Source organism: Periplaneta americana, chromosome 1, assembly GCF_040183065.1.
Source record: "Periplaneta americana isolate PAMFEO1 chromosome 1, P.americana_PAMFEO1_priV1, whole genome shotgun sequence".
NCBI lineage: Eukaryota > Metazoa > Arthropoda > Insecta > Blattodea > Blattidae > Periplaneta > Periplaneta americana.
This window is the reverse complement of record NC_091117.1, coordinates 20,341,076-20,356,341: the sequence shown is the minus strand read 5'-3', so window position 1 is coordinate 20,356,341 and position 15,266 is coordinate 20,341,076. Positions and strand designations below refer to the sequence as shown.

The 15,266-nt window shown below is 38.4% G+C and overlaps 1 protein-coding gene across 2 annotated transcripts in view; it reads right to left on the bottom strand.

The window, feature by feature from the left end:
• The window catches only part of Larp4B (La-related protein 4B), a 330,307-nt gene extending 324,650 nt beyond the window's left edge, over positions 1–5,657 (bottom strand). For both annotated transcript variants that reach the window (XM_069844065.1, XM_069844246.1), the window contains exon 1: positions 5,354–5,657. In XM_069844065.1, coding sequence (XP_069700166.1) covers positions 5,354–5,503 — 150 coding nt within the window. In that variant the 5' untranslated portion in view covers positions 5,504–5,657. The remainder of the gene's footprint in view (positions 1–5,353) is intronic.
• Between the last annotated feature and the right edge of the window lie 9,609 nt (positions 5,658–15,266).

Sequence of the window (15,266 nt, the reverse complement as noted above, 5' to 3'; positions counted from 1 at the left end):
AGCGCACCGTGGCAGTGAACTGCTTTTGCACCGAACTACAAACAACTTGTAACTGCTGCGGCTGGCTCCGTCTGCCTTTCTCTCTTTCAAGGTTTTTTAGCACTTTGGGAGCACGAGTTACCCATTCATACATATAGGCCGATACTAAAGCAAGAATAACATAAGTCAGTGATCGCAAGATGTGGTCTCGCGAGACATGCTCCTGAACGGGCTTGAACCCAGACACGTCACAACATATCCCTCCTCGCTCCACCCCTTCCCTTAGGTTACAGTTTAGGCAGTAATATCAGCTGAGAACTCTTTCTGTTATCCAGTGCTGTTTGAATACTGTGTGTGTTGTCTACTGAAATGGCAGTAGCTATATTTTTTTCCTCTAGTTATGAAGAAAAATGTAAAACATTAATGGATTTCAATAGCGACAATATGAAACGATATTGTGTGCTATGTCACAAAGGTCATTGACTTCATTGCAGACAAATCTGAGAGTTGTTTAATATGCAAATTGAAGGAAATCAATATCATGTGAAGTGACAGAAAATGTATTTCATCAATCACTTTCAAAGTTTTCTCAACCGAGAATAAATATGTACTGCGATATCCTGAAATTTTAGTTACACGATTTAGAGATAGACGATTTGACTTCAAATAAATGAAAAATTATCTGAAAGCAAGTATGAGGGTTGTCTTGGTTTATGCGTTTCAAAAGTATCGATCCCTTTAAATACCCACTTCTAAGGTTATTTGCTGCCAGAATCTGAGATACGTTCGGATATACCCATATTTGTGAACATATTTTGTAAAACAATGTTAAAATTGAGATATACCGTCTATACTTACCTAGTATTTATATGATTGATTATATCATAAACGTTTATGTTATAATCAATCATATAAATACTAGATAAGTAAAGACGGTATATCTCAATTTTAACATTGTATTACAGCTTGCTTATCGGATAAATCATACAACATGAAAATATTTTGTAAAACTCAACACATTAAAATCACAATAAAAAACCAGTTTCACATATATTAGCCTTCTTGCATAATTAACAATGCCTGTTTTTGAGGTACCTAAACCCTTGTTTTAAAAGCCTAGTCAGGTAAGTTGTATGTTCCAGTATGACAATAGAAAACAACATAATAAGTGAATACAGATGAAACGAATAAAATACTAAATACATTTTCATTCCTAATCCACCACTGCGTTCTCACTTATTACGGTGAACGAACTCCATCTAGAGCATCCATGGCGAAAATGTAATTCTGCGCCGAGCCACTGTGGAACCTGCAACGTGCATAGCACCTATGGAGGGAGGCGGACACCCGAAGGGGAAGTAAAGCAACTGTCTGACTTATTAACGGATTTTCATTTTCCTTACGTCAAGCACTTAAATATAATTTTATGCAGTATAAGGTTACAAACTAATGTTTAGTACGTGTAACGAAGAAAGAAATGAACAAGAAAACATAGGACACATTATCACAATCTAAAGTTAACTGTCTTCAGAATGTCTCTGCGACAAAGTTTCAGAATCAGGAATTATGTCACTTACTGCCAGTCGTAGTTGATCACGAAGGTATTTGTCTATCAGTTACAATCTAAATTAGGTTTTTACCATTTTCATTGTTGAAAATAATTTTCACAAACGTAAGTTGTAGCGAACATGGCTTCAACAGAGTAAGCGAAAGAACGAAGCTTCGGATATTTATTTTTTGGCTAGGATTTGAAAAGTCAACATTTGTCAAGTCCTTACATCTAGCTTTCATTGCAACATTACGTTGTAAATCTGTGAGTCTAAATTGAAAACCTAACCGCATTATTCGTACATCAGCTGAAAAAGGATCGAAATAATAAATAATAATAATAATAATAATAATAATAATAATAATAATAACACTCAACCTTTTAATGTTTCATCAGTAACATGTAGTATAATGCTGTTTTATGTTATACAACCGTTTTCCTCGTAATACTTGTGAACAAATCATAGATTTAACATTCTCATCATATTGGCAACAAAAAAATGCATCCTCCCATCCTACTTGAAACTTTCGTTTTTGTAGAGGTACATGGTTTCGAGAGAGACATTGCGACGATACGCCACTCGCAAGTCAGAGACAAATACAAATGGAACGGAGTTTGACTCCAGTGAGTGAGAGGGTGGGGGTTGGGGGGAGCAAGAGACATGCACAGCTATCATTGCGAGCCACAATGTGCTCGTGAGTTACATTTTCGCCACGGCTGATCTAGAGCCTCCACTCTGTGTCCAGCGGGTAGTATTCACACTACGTCATTACTTCGTGACTTTTGCGACCAGTAACATAAGTCATATGCTAATAATAATAATAATAATAATAATAATAATAATAATAATAATAATAATAATAATAATAATAGTAAATCTGACTTTTATTTCACTGCTATTATTCTTATTCAACTGTTTTGTATCACTCTGTAAACGACTATGTAAACAAAACGCATTAACATCTGCGGACAATATTCAAATTTGTGGGAGACCTACACGCAATAAGAGAGGTTGTTTATAAGCTAGCGCATTAATACAAGAAAGTCAAACGTAAACAAATGATAACATTTCTTAAATTCATTATTATCGTTCTTCAGATGTTTTGTTTCTTTTTACGACATGCATACGAAATCGTATCAGTGCTTCCCAAGTGCATTAGGAAAGAACAAGTTTCATTTGTGAGTCGCCACATACATCAAAGTCCTGAATTCGAGTCCTTGACGTCAAAAGCAATAAATACACTCGCTTGCTTACAAGAATGGTCTAAGGCAACTAGAATAGATTATGAGAACATTTTTTCGTCTTTCAAATGTTGTATTGTACGGACGATAGTGCAAACAAGAACACTAGCGATTATGAATAATTGTACAGGGACATCATTTTATTTTTACTTGCATTTTTATTGTACCTGCATTTCTGAATGTACTTCACTCACACCCCTTCACTAATGTCCTTGCTCCCGTCAGCCACACAAACTTACGGCCGCTGTTGCATTCGAAGTCTTCAAGCAGTGAAGTAAACACTGCAGTGTATAGTGTGTTTCATAAATATGGCTACGTTTTCTATAGAAGAAAGAACCTATATTAATAATATCGTACTAAAAAATTATATTCAATAAACGATAAATTCAATTTCAGAGAATATGCTTCAAAACGTTTTTAATAATATGCGTAAAGAATTGAAGACTGCATTGTAATGAACGGCGACCATTTTCAGCAACTTGTTTAAAAATTCAGATTAGCTTATTTTGAATTGAGGTGGCTAGAAGCAAAGGAATGCTAGTGACATTTGTAATAACATGAGTTAAGTGCATCCAGTGTAAGCAAAAGTATCTAAAATTTTAGTGGCAAAGGGATATTTTAATCGCATCACACATTAAAATTTAAATAAAAATTTCACCGATTTTACGAAAGCTTAAATATTTAAACCCCATTTTCTCAAAAGTAACTTAAGTGCACTTACAGCCCTTTACTTATGAGCCCCTCAATTTAAATGCACTCTCTATATTGTATGTTAACATCAATAATTAATATGCTAAATAAAGTAGATATTACATAACGAACATAGCCGCCTGAAAAATTGAGTTTTTGAAAACAAAATGTTACTACTTTACTGTATTTTGATAAATTCCGTAAAAGTGATGATCAAACTGAAAATCGTAATATCGTATTTCCCTACAACATAAACGGATACACTACTTTTCTCTCCTCCTATAGCTAGTAAAATGATTTGTTTACATATTGCACTAGTAACACCAAACTCCTGTAATGGAAGGGGGCAACAGTGTTTCCGAGTATAGCCAGGTTAATGTTAAAAATGTTGGTAAAAATAAAGTGATGTCCTTGTATTAGTGTATAAGGTATAATCTGGATTTATAAGAGCGCACATGTTGTAATCCTGAATTCGAGACTAGGCCTGCTAAAAGCAATAAAAGAAGCAGTTAGAAACAAGCTAATAAATACTTTTGTGCAAGAATGATTTATGGGGCACTAAGTAAACTTTTAAAGTCTGAAGTAATTTTTTTCACTTCAATCCACTTAACGCTCATACATTTTATTGCTATTGACAATCACACAGACGATACATATAAGTGTTTACGTACTGCATTAGTTTACGAGCAAGCTAGCACACACATTAATGCAAGAATTATTTGTGGTACAAACTTGAAATGAAGTCTGAACCGTATTTTACTTCACTGTGGTCCGTTCACAAGATTTGTTGCTGTGGATGACCACGTAAACGAAGCGTATTAGCGCTTACGTAGTGCATTAGGATGAGGAATGTTTACAAGCAAACCAGCTGAGTATAATAACATATTTCATTTTTATCTTCATTCAGATATTACGTTGCTATGAACGACCACGCAAAGGTAGCGTATTAGAGATTATTGTATACGTAGAGGGTTGTTAAAAATAAACATGAAATATCTGACTGTTATACTGGGACTCTTAGGAAAACAAAAGACAGACAGTACCTATGTACAGAAAAATTTAATTAAGAAATTAAAGAAATTAAAAAATTAATATTAATTTATTGAAATAAAAAAAGAGTTTTGTGAATTTCGGTATTTTTATAGCCTAAAACCGACATAAACATTAATCATTTATTATTTATTTTACTCGTAACCTTTGGAAATTATTTTTAGTGTATAGGCCGCAACAATACGAAATATTGAATGTTAATGTAGGTATTAGGATGAATGGAAATCCCATGCGTTTTTAATGGCCTTCTGTGTACATTAGTATAAGGGTCGATTACAAATAAACACATGTTAGTGCAAGAACGGTCGATGGCACCAATTACGAATGAAGTCGGAGTTTTTTTTTAGATTAACTGTTATCTTTCACATAACGATAAAGTAAAGAAAACAATTTAGCGCTTACTACGTAGGCTACATTAATGTTCTGCATACTAAGAATACACATATGTCACATTCCTGAGTTCGAGGCTTGATCACTTTAAAAGCAATAAGCTGACACTTGAAAGCAAGCGTTTTGGGGAAGTGCACACACAAGAGGGTGCCGGTTCATAGCCTGGTTAGTGCAAGTCCTGGTACCATATGGCAAGGACTCTCCCATCCCACGTGTTGGATGACGTCTCTCTCTCTCTCACACGCTGCTGGGTTCAAGTAAATATCGATCCAAGATGGCGCGAACGAACGCAACTTAATATAATACAAGTAAAGATGGAAAGAGGGGCTCAGAGGGTGCAGACAGCCGAAAACAAGGCAATATCAAGGCAGTCCGTGGGACTGACGTCGATGTCAGGCCTCCGGGCGGCCCGGGGAGCGAGCGCCGAGGCCACATATGGCAGCCTAACCTCACCTTCTGGATGATGTAGCAGCGGGGGTTGTAGGCCGTGCAGATGTAGGTGCCATTGGCGTCCAGGCAGGCGGCCAGCGGGTCCGTGCCGGCGGCGGCACTCGCCGCTTTGTGGGGTGGTGCAAGGTGCCCGCGGTTCCTCCGTTGGGGCATCTGAGAGGAGTCTGACCATGCCGAGACCTGTTGAGCACTGAGAGGCGACGGCAGCGCCAGCCCTGGCCGCCGCGCGCCTGCGTGACGCGTGCTCGCTCGTATTTGTACACAACACGGCAAACCATGCGCGTTCACGCTGTTATCGCAGGTGGGGTCTTCCACCTCAGCTTCACTGCGTGTGTGTGTGGCATCATCTGGTAGCTATCAGATCTGATGTGAGGTCCGGCTGCAGTTTAGAGGGGAACCTTCAGACGCAGGGAGTTCCACGTCGTAGATTTCAAGCACGATGTCTTCCACCCAGCTCGACTGTCACATTTGTATGATCTGCTAGTTATTAGATCAGAGGTTCCCGCGTTCAAGTCCGGCTGTGAACCATAAAAATCAACAGGTGCAGCTTTACGTAAAAAAAAAGGATTGTTGACGAACAGCGCGAAGAGAACAAAGGGAATACAGGAGGAACAAGGATAAAACAAGGAGAACAAGGGAAAGACAAGAAGAACGAGGGAACTGCAAGGAGAAGAAGAAAAGAAGAGGAAAGACAAGGAGAACAAAGGGAAGACAAGGTTAACAAGGGGAAGCCAAGGATAACAAAGGGAATACAGGAGGAACAAGGATAAAACAAGGAGAACAAGGGAAAGACAAGAAGAACGAGGGGAACACAAGGAGAAGAAGAAAAAGACAGAACAAAGGGAAGACAAGGTTAACAAGGGGAAGCCAAGGAGAACAAAGGGTATACAGGAGGAACAAGGATAAAACAAGGAGAACAAGGGGAATATAGGAGGAACAAGGATAAAACAAGGAGAACAAGGGAAAGACAAGAAGAACGAGGGGAACACAAGGAGAAGAAGAAAAAGACAAGGAGAACAAAGGGAAGACAAGGTTAACAAGGGGAAGCCAAGGAGAACAAAGGGAATACAGGAGGAACAAGGATAAAACAAGGAGAACAAGGGGAATACAGGAGGAACTAGGATAAAACAAGGAGAACAAGGGAAAGACAAGAAGAACGAGGGGAACACAAGGAGAAGAAGAAAAAGACAAGGAGGACAAAGGGAAGACAAGGATAACAAGGGGAAGCCAAAGAGAACAAGGGGAACACAAGGAGAAAAAGAGGAAGACAAGGAGAACAAAGGGAAGACAAGGATAACAAGGGTAAGCCAAGGAGAACAAGGGGAAGACAAGGAGAAGAAGAGGAAGACAAGGAGAACAAAAGGAATGGAGGGGAACAAGGATAAAACAAGGAGAAGAAGGGAAATAAAAGGAGAAGACAAGAACGACGAGAATACATGAAGAAGAGGAAAGCCAAGGAGAACAAGGGGACGCCAAGGCGAACACAGGGAATACAGGAGGAACAAGGATAAAACAAGGGGAAGACAAGGAGAAGGCAAGATCGAGGGGAATACATGGAGAAAATGAGAACAAAGGGAAGCCAAGAAGAACAAGGGGAAGACAAGGAGGACAAAGGTAATACAGGGGGAACAAAGAAAAGACAAGGAGAATAAGTGGAAGACAAGGGGAACAAGGAGAACGAGGGGAATACAAGGATAACAAGGAGAAGATAACAAAGGGAATACAATGACAACATAAACCAATGCGTTTTCCGACAGTTTTTCTTAAATTTTTAAACGACAATGATATGAATATCCAACATGTTTTTTTTTTTTTTCTTAAGTTTCGAGGTCATTTTTTAAATCCCCCACGGCCACCAGCTGAATTCATCACAGCGTCCCAGGTCCAGCACTCGTAAAGCCAAGCCAAGATACTGATCTAGTTAGATTTCAGCTCTGACGTAGCGTAAGGTGTGCCTTCGACTGTGGAAAATAGAAACGTTAGGCCTACTGAACTCCCACTAATACAACGGAACATTAGTGTTATTTTTTCAAACATTTTTTTGGACCATGAATTTACGGATACAGTTATATAGGCTTAATTTTCTTCACATTATTAAGTCTTGTACAAAGTTCAAAGGGGTTTCGACCTCGTAACCTCTTGTCGATGATCCGCTGTCAGCTTGACTGGTATCACCTGTTGTCTGCCAACTGTATGATCGCAGGTTTTCCCTTCAAATCCTTCTTAGAACGACAGAAGAAAAGATAAATAAGTCCGGGGCTTCATGTCTCAGATTGATGGCAATTTAAAATACCAGTACCGATACTCAGGAAGATTGGTCTCCAGGCAAAACTTATCAATTACTTTTCTCCCAAGTCTAAGTTAAGTTCGATCGGAGCAAACGGGACGGGGAATGAAAGTGCTGCAAGATCCACTGATCTCAACGCTGGCAATTTCGATTATTTGTGAATATACAGTGCGTCACAAAAGTTGGTGGACAAACGGGAAAAGTATCTTTATTTTAAAATGATATACGTAGACACAAAATCCACAAACGATTAGGCAAAACGCGGAAATTCTAGTTGAAGCAAGTAAAGCGATAGGGTTGGAAGTAAATCCCGAAAAGACTAAGTACATGATTATGTCTCGTGACCAGAATATTGTACGAAATGAAACTATAAAAATTGGAGATTTATCTTTCGAAGAGGTGGAAAAATTCAAATATCTTGGAGCAACAGTAACAAATATAAATGACACTCAGGAGGAAATTAAACGCAGAATAAATATGGGAAATGCCTGTTATTATTCGGTTGAGAAGCTTTTGTCATTTAGTCTTCTGTCAAAAAATCTGAAAGTTAGAATTTATAAAACAGTTATACTACCGGTTGTTCTGTATGGTTGTGAAACTTGGACTCTCACTTTGAGAGAGGAACAGAGATTAAGGATGTTTGAGAATAAGGTTCTTAGGAAAATATTTGGCGCTAAGAGGGATGAAGTTACAGGAGAATGGAGAAAGTTACACAATGCAGAACTGCACGCATTGTATTCTTCACCTGACATAATTAGGAAGATAAAATCCAGACGTTTGAGATGAGCAGGACATGTAGCATGTATGGGCGAATCCAGATATGGATATAGGGTGTTAGTTGGGAGGCCGGAGGGAAAAAGACCTTCGGGGAGGCCGAGACGTAGATGGGAAGATATTAAAATGGATTTGAGGGAGGTGGGATATGATGGTAGAGACTGGATTAATCTTGCTCAGGATAGGGACCAATGGCGGGCTTATGTGAGGGCGGCAATGAACCTCCGGGTTCCTTAAAAGCCAGTAAGTAAGTAATACATAGACACAGTCATAGCTAGGGATCGTATTCTGTCCCAGGTAGTGCTGCTTATGATTAGGTTTTTCTCCGGAGCAGTTGTTTGCGCGCTTTCATTGGGAGACCTCCGATTACCTCCGATTGATGCAGCGCAGGTTGTATATGTGCTGTGGCGCAGACATACACTTTCCGCTGAGCATTCCTTTAATCGGATCAGGTAGTGATTCGAGTCCGCTGACGTCCGCGTATCTTTTAAAATAAGTTGTAATTTGTTGTTTATTCTCTCTTTTATGTTGATCTCTCTCTCTTTCTTCGAGTCTGTTTTTTTTTTTTCTTGTTTTGCTTGAAGTGCTGCGTTAGCTGACAGATTTTTTTTCTAGTTTTAAAATTCATAGTATATGTGGAAAGCCGTATTAGTTTTATGTCATTGAACAAATTAATAACGTTAAATCTAACTGCAAAACTAACGCAGAAGTAAAGCTTTTCAGTAGCTAATGTAAATATTTATGCTGTAGTTCTCCTGGAAACGCTCGTTTATTCGCAAACAGTTTTTGTCAATTATTGTTCTAATCAGTTTAGTTTAACGTAAAATATATTAAGGGAGTTTCAGAATGGAACAAAAGAAACGTGGGCTATCAATGGGCTAAAGTTTACTGTCCAACATAATTTATTCAGATTCTTCACCGGACAGGATTGTGATCATTGTGTTAAAGAGTGTCAGTGTTTGAATTGCCTCTTCTAAAACGGGCCACTCTTTCCCTGTAATAAAAATATAAGCGGATATCAACTTAAGGATAATTGTAATTATATTATTACAATATGTTTATTTAGTTTAATTCAGAAACTCAATATTTTAATCTAAACAGTAAAATATAACTCAAGTAGTCTTTAAAATATTTCATATGTTTTTTATTGCCTCGAAAGTTACGTTTTAGAGAAATTTCAAGACTTTTTTTCTATACTGTGGACCTTTGGGAACAATAGCACTAAAACAATTTAAAAAGAAGTCGTATCAAATGTTTTGTGTAATTATTTTTGTCGGCGCTTTCATCAAGTTCGCGACTATGCGATCGCTTCAAATGGTCTAACAAATTCGAAGTTCCACCACCCTTAAGGCTGGTTCACAATAAACCGGAAACGAGAATCGGAACAAAAACGAAAACGGTAAAATTGTTAAAATGTGTACATTTAAATGTGAGCATTCACAATTAACGAAAAGCTTGCCGGAGCCCGGGATCGGGAACGGAGAGTTGGCCAAGTTTCAACTTTGGCGTTCACGTTTCCGATCACAGCCTACTAGATTCATTCTATTGTCATCTAAAAGCTATTTTGTCGTCGTATATTTTGTAGCAAGAAGACCGTGACATAACCTATGCATTATTTTGTTCTGTGCTGTGCATCATGGAGCAAGTTTTATTTGATGAGATTCTAATATTGAGTGTTGAGGAAAATCCTCACTTTTACGATAAGCGGTGCGCCTCGTACAAAGATGAGAAAATGAAGGAGAATACGTGGCTTTCAATAGCTGCATCTTTGAACACCGATTGTAAGTGAATCATATTTTATTACTGTATTGGTTGTATTACACACTACATATTCATGCTTCAATTCAATAACTACTATTGTGTTCATTTTTGTTCTATTACAAATGTTTCTTATCTAATTATTTTACGTTATGGTAGACTTAAAATAGGTTGTGATAATAAAGATACATGGGCATATTTATAGTACCGTTGAAATTTTGAAATTGGTTAACCTGTGTTTATGTTGGCTGCCTTGTACTCATGAGAGAACGCCATTGGTCAATAATACACAAATAACATCAGAATGCGTAATATCGATTTTACATATCGTTATTGACATGCATATCGATATGTATAGTCGTCTATATTCTCGGTTTATTGTGAATCAAAAATTTTCATATTCACGTCCTCTGCTTCTCGTTTTCACTCCGGTTCTCGTTCCCATTTATTGTGAACCAGCCTTTAGAGTAAATTCGTCCACAAAGTTTACAGCGTGCGACTTTATTATTACCTTCAACTAAATTAAAGAATATCCATGCGACGGATATCCGATTTGGTGCCATTTTATTACACTCACAACTACCGTCAGTCCTTGAGCTAACTGTCGCTTCGCTCCGAACCACCGCATCCCTCCGTATAACCACTCTTTCACCCACGGTAGTACCGGAGATCACCGGTGGAGGGCTTTATTCGTAATCTCCGATTCCTCCGCGGTAGTAGTCACTCCGATGAGCAGCACTGGTCCCAGGGCGTACGGAGATAAGGTTAGTTCGTCAATGTTTGTCGTGTGGCACAGGTACTATAAGGGAACGCTTGCATCTTGTTTGTGCTGCAGTTCTATTCGTGGTCCAAAACTAGACCTTGAAAAAGACTGTTGAAAATGCACTCTAGTGATAAAGATTGATACTGCGATGACTTTTCCTACAATTTACATTATTTGTTCATTTATTAATTTATTTTATTTTTACTGGTGCTGGCAAAGTTAAGGCCATAAGATCTTCTCTTCCACTCAACCAGTATAAAAATACAATAACATCAGCCTACTCTACATCGGAGTAATCCTGAAAAATGGGAAAGAAACAGGGATAATGATGAAAGAGAAGAAGTGTAATTATGATGGCGAAAACCACGGAAAAACCTCAATAAGATAATTTGTTCAACCAGGATTTGAACCCGGGTCGGCTCGTTTCACGATCAGATATGCTGACCATTGAGGTGAATGAACTATATATGTGGTAGCTGTTGAAACAACACAGAAGCCATAAGTCTCTCCTCCACACTATAAACTCTCGTATTCACTTCGCCATCTTGCACTATTAAAATGGCTGGAAATTTCCGTGTGTTATGGTTTCCTTCAGGTCCGCCAGATGTCTCTGACCATGATCACATCTCGAAATACATCCTCCAATGTCATACGAGAACACAGACACAATTTTCATACACAGATTTGTTTTACAGGAAACGTAAACAGGTGTACTGCGACTCTTCGCCCACTCTGTATGTACTTTTCGTGCATCCAACATATTGTCTCTCTATACAGGGTGATTCACGAGGATTTACCGTCTCTTACGGAGCTTATTTCCAAAGATATTTTGAACAAAAAATGTCATTTAAAACGTTTGTCCTAATCTCAATATTTTCTAGTTATATTTGAATTTGATAGTAAAATACTTTTTGCTTTAGTTTTAAGGGTAAAAAATATTACAAATAAAGAGTAAACTATTCAGAAGTGTGGAGCTAAAAATGTGTTGTTAATTGCTTTGTATAGATTTTGTTTTTCAATGTTTAACTAAAAATTACATCATTGTTACGCACTTATCAGAAAAATTGTTACAAATCATACGACTTTAGGAACTTGATTATTAAGGGTGCTATTCATAAACATTTCGCAGCACGCGCTACGAGCGTACTAAGCTAGCCCCGCTATCCACTGGCTACTAGTACAGAATTCAAATCATATCCTATCGCTAACACTGGTTTATGAATACGAAAAACGCTGATAATCCACCGAAAACCCGCGCTAAAAATGTCTATGAATACGGCCCTTACAGTTTAATTATGCATCTTAATGTACAGTCTTAAAGAATTTACAAGAGTGGCGTGATTTGTAACAATTGCTGTGATAAATGCGTAAGAAAATGTAATTTTGTAGTTAAAATCAAAACAACATTCTGTACGAAGCAACTATGGAATTCACAACACCTTTTTAGCTTCAGAATACTAGCTAATTAAAGAAATGATACTCCTGAATGGTTTATTCTTTATCTAGGCTATAATATTCTTTTACCCTTAAAACTGAAGAATAAAGGTATTTTACAAACAACTTCAAATTAGTGTAACTCTGAAAATATTGAGATTAGGACAAATGTTTATATTACATTTTTTGCTCAGAATGTCTTCGGAAATAAGCTCCGTAAGTGACGGTAAATCCTCATGAATCACTCTGTATAGTAATGCTGTATAGCGGACATTTTTAAAAATACTTTTAATTCAAGAAACCATAACAGATCTATAAGCTTACTACTTAAATAATCAACTGAAGTAGATAACTCAAATAATAATAATAATAATAATAATAATAATAATAATAATAATAATAATAATAATAATAATAATAATAACAGAGTTTTTAATTACTTTCTTTCCATCATAATACATCACTGACATTATTACACTAACATCACTGGTTTAAATACATTTCAAATAGAATTATGCTGTTATTATCACAAACAATTTAATAGATTACGGTGTTATATATACATATATATATTTATATAATGTATTTTAAAATTACATATTCATACGTGCAAAAAAATTTGATTATTAAAAAAATATATTGATTTCAAATGTAATCCGCTCGAGTACTGGTGTCACAAATCATGCCACTAGCACTGAAGAGTTAAATAATTATCCGCCTCCCTACCACTGTAGGCAATGTTTACGTCTCCTGTCAGACATTACAGAACACAGTACAGACATCTATACATTGTGGACCTTCCTCGATATGGGATTGGCACAACGCGGGCCACCGCAGAGACATCACAGGGCAATCACAAGACAACGGACAAACATTCTGTTCCGTAGACGGAAGATAAATTTATCCCATTTCCTACAACGGGAATCGAACCGCGGATCACTTCGTTGGGGAGCACGTACGCCATTTCAGTGATTTAATTCATTTAATTGAATTGTGTTAGTGGTCTAAGAAATGTGATGGATCGAACTTCCTGCCTTATTGCTCAACTTAGAAGGCGAAGCTGCAGGCCATAAAACTTCAAGGAAGAGCAATGCTAATAGGCCTTCCGAGGAGGGTAGGTATCATGCCCACCCGAACAACAGAATTAGTTAAGTTTCTGTATGCGCACCATTAACAGCACGGCACACGTCATAACGACAGTCCACACTGGCAAGAATGTCTGGAGCAGTAGTTCTCAAAGTCTGTGTCGCGACCCCCTCCTCCTAGGGGTCGAGTAAATAGCTGAGGAGGATCGCGAGATGATTTAAAAAATAAAACAAAATAAATTCTTAATAACATACATTGACTAGGCTCAACTTCCTACAATCAAATTTGCAACCCAAGTCAAAAGATCTATTTGAAACAATTCCGACGTCTACTAATAAATGAAGTAATGAAGTTTAATATTGGAATTAACATGAACAAGAAGAAGATCATATCACTTTGCTATAATATTATAACTTTAATAAAACTAATTTCATAATAATGGTCCATGGGCGTGAATTTGAACTGCCACTGGGGGAGACCCTGGTGTACCAGCATCATGCGGAAGTACTGCGTGAAGTCTGCAGCCAGGTAGTGCCACTCGAAACTTTTGTCCAGCAGCCAGATCTTGGGGTCCTCTCGTTTTAGATCGGATTCACACTCGCTCTTGTGAAGGTACACCAGACACACCTTTCCGATGCCTTGGCAAGCGTCCAGTTCGAAGATCTTACACTTGACGCCGAAGTTGGGGCGCTGCCTGGGGTCGTCCTGCTCGCTGCACATCTCGATGTCCAGCAGCGTGGGGCATTCCGCATCGCCCATGCTCTTGACGCCGGCCAGCCGTCGTAACTCAGACATAGAGTTGATCTTCATGTTGCCGATGGGGAGCACCTCGCCTTGTGGATATTCTCGACCATGGCTTCATTAAAGATCGGACATCCTCTCTCCTTTCTTCGTGGAAGTTTTGTTCTTGTGAACTTTCTACCCGTGCTCAAGCAGGTACGCTACACATTAAATGAGAAAGATCTCTTCTAACGAAATAGAGTTAGGAAATGATCCCAGGATGGAGGCAGCATTCCCTCGCTGAACCGCTATTCCAATGCGTTGACGAAGGAAATTGATACATCTAGGATCGCCGGTACGGGACAGTAGGCGTGTACCAATTTGGGTGAGTAGATCTTTAGCGTCTCTACACCACGGACCAAAGGTCTCAACTGCAAAAGCGACGAAGATGTAATTTGATGTTAAATGTTCATATTTACGTCGTTTAGCATGATAAGCGGATTCAGCAGCAGATCCGGCACAACTGACAGAAGATTTTAAATGGGAAAGGGCTAATGTATCTACACATGTAAAATCCCAGACGAGTGATTTACCTTTGGACCAAGGAATTAATGTCAAGCCGTCAGGTCGTTTACCATCCGACCGGCTAATACCAGATAGTTCAAGAAGAGTTGGAATGTCACAGGAGGTTAAAGATCTACTAATGATGTTATTAATAGCAGAATGCCTAGGAAGGCGGCCTTTACTTCTGGCACAGCTTAAGGCATGATGTCCAAAGGAATCCACAGTCTCTCCGCATATACATTGGTGTACATGGCAAATTTTGCAGCCCAGAAGCAATGCAGTAGCGATTTGGAAAGATTTACCGTCCATCAAGGTACCAACATAGGAGGAAGGCAGAGCATGGAGCCAAGATCCAGATTCCTTCTCTTGGAGAGCTTTAATACGAGCGATGTCCTTGTCAGATGTGAAAGAGGATATAAGAGAATCAAGTATTTGACCTGCAATAATCTCATCCCAGGCTTTTTGAATGGCTGGATTCTGGGGAGGAGCAAAGTTATTCGTTTTTTCGTACCACTTATTTAAGGCTTCAG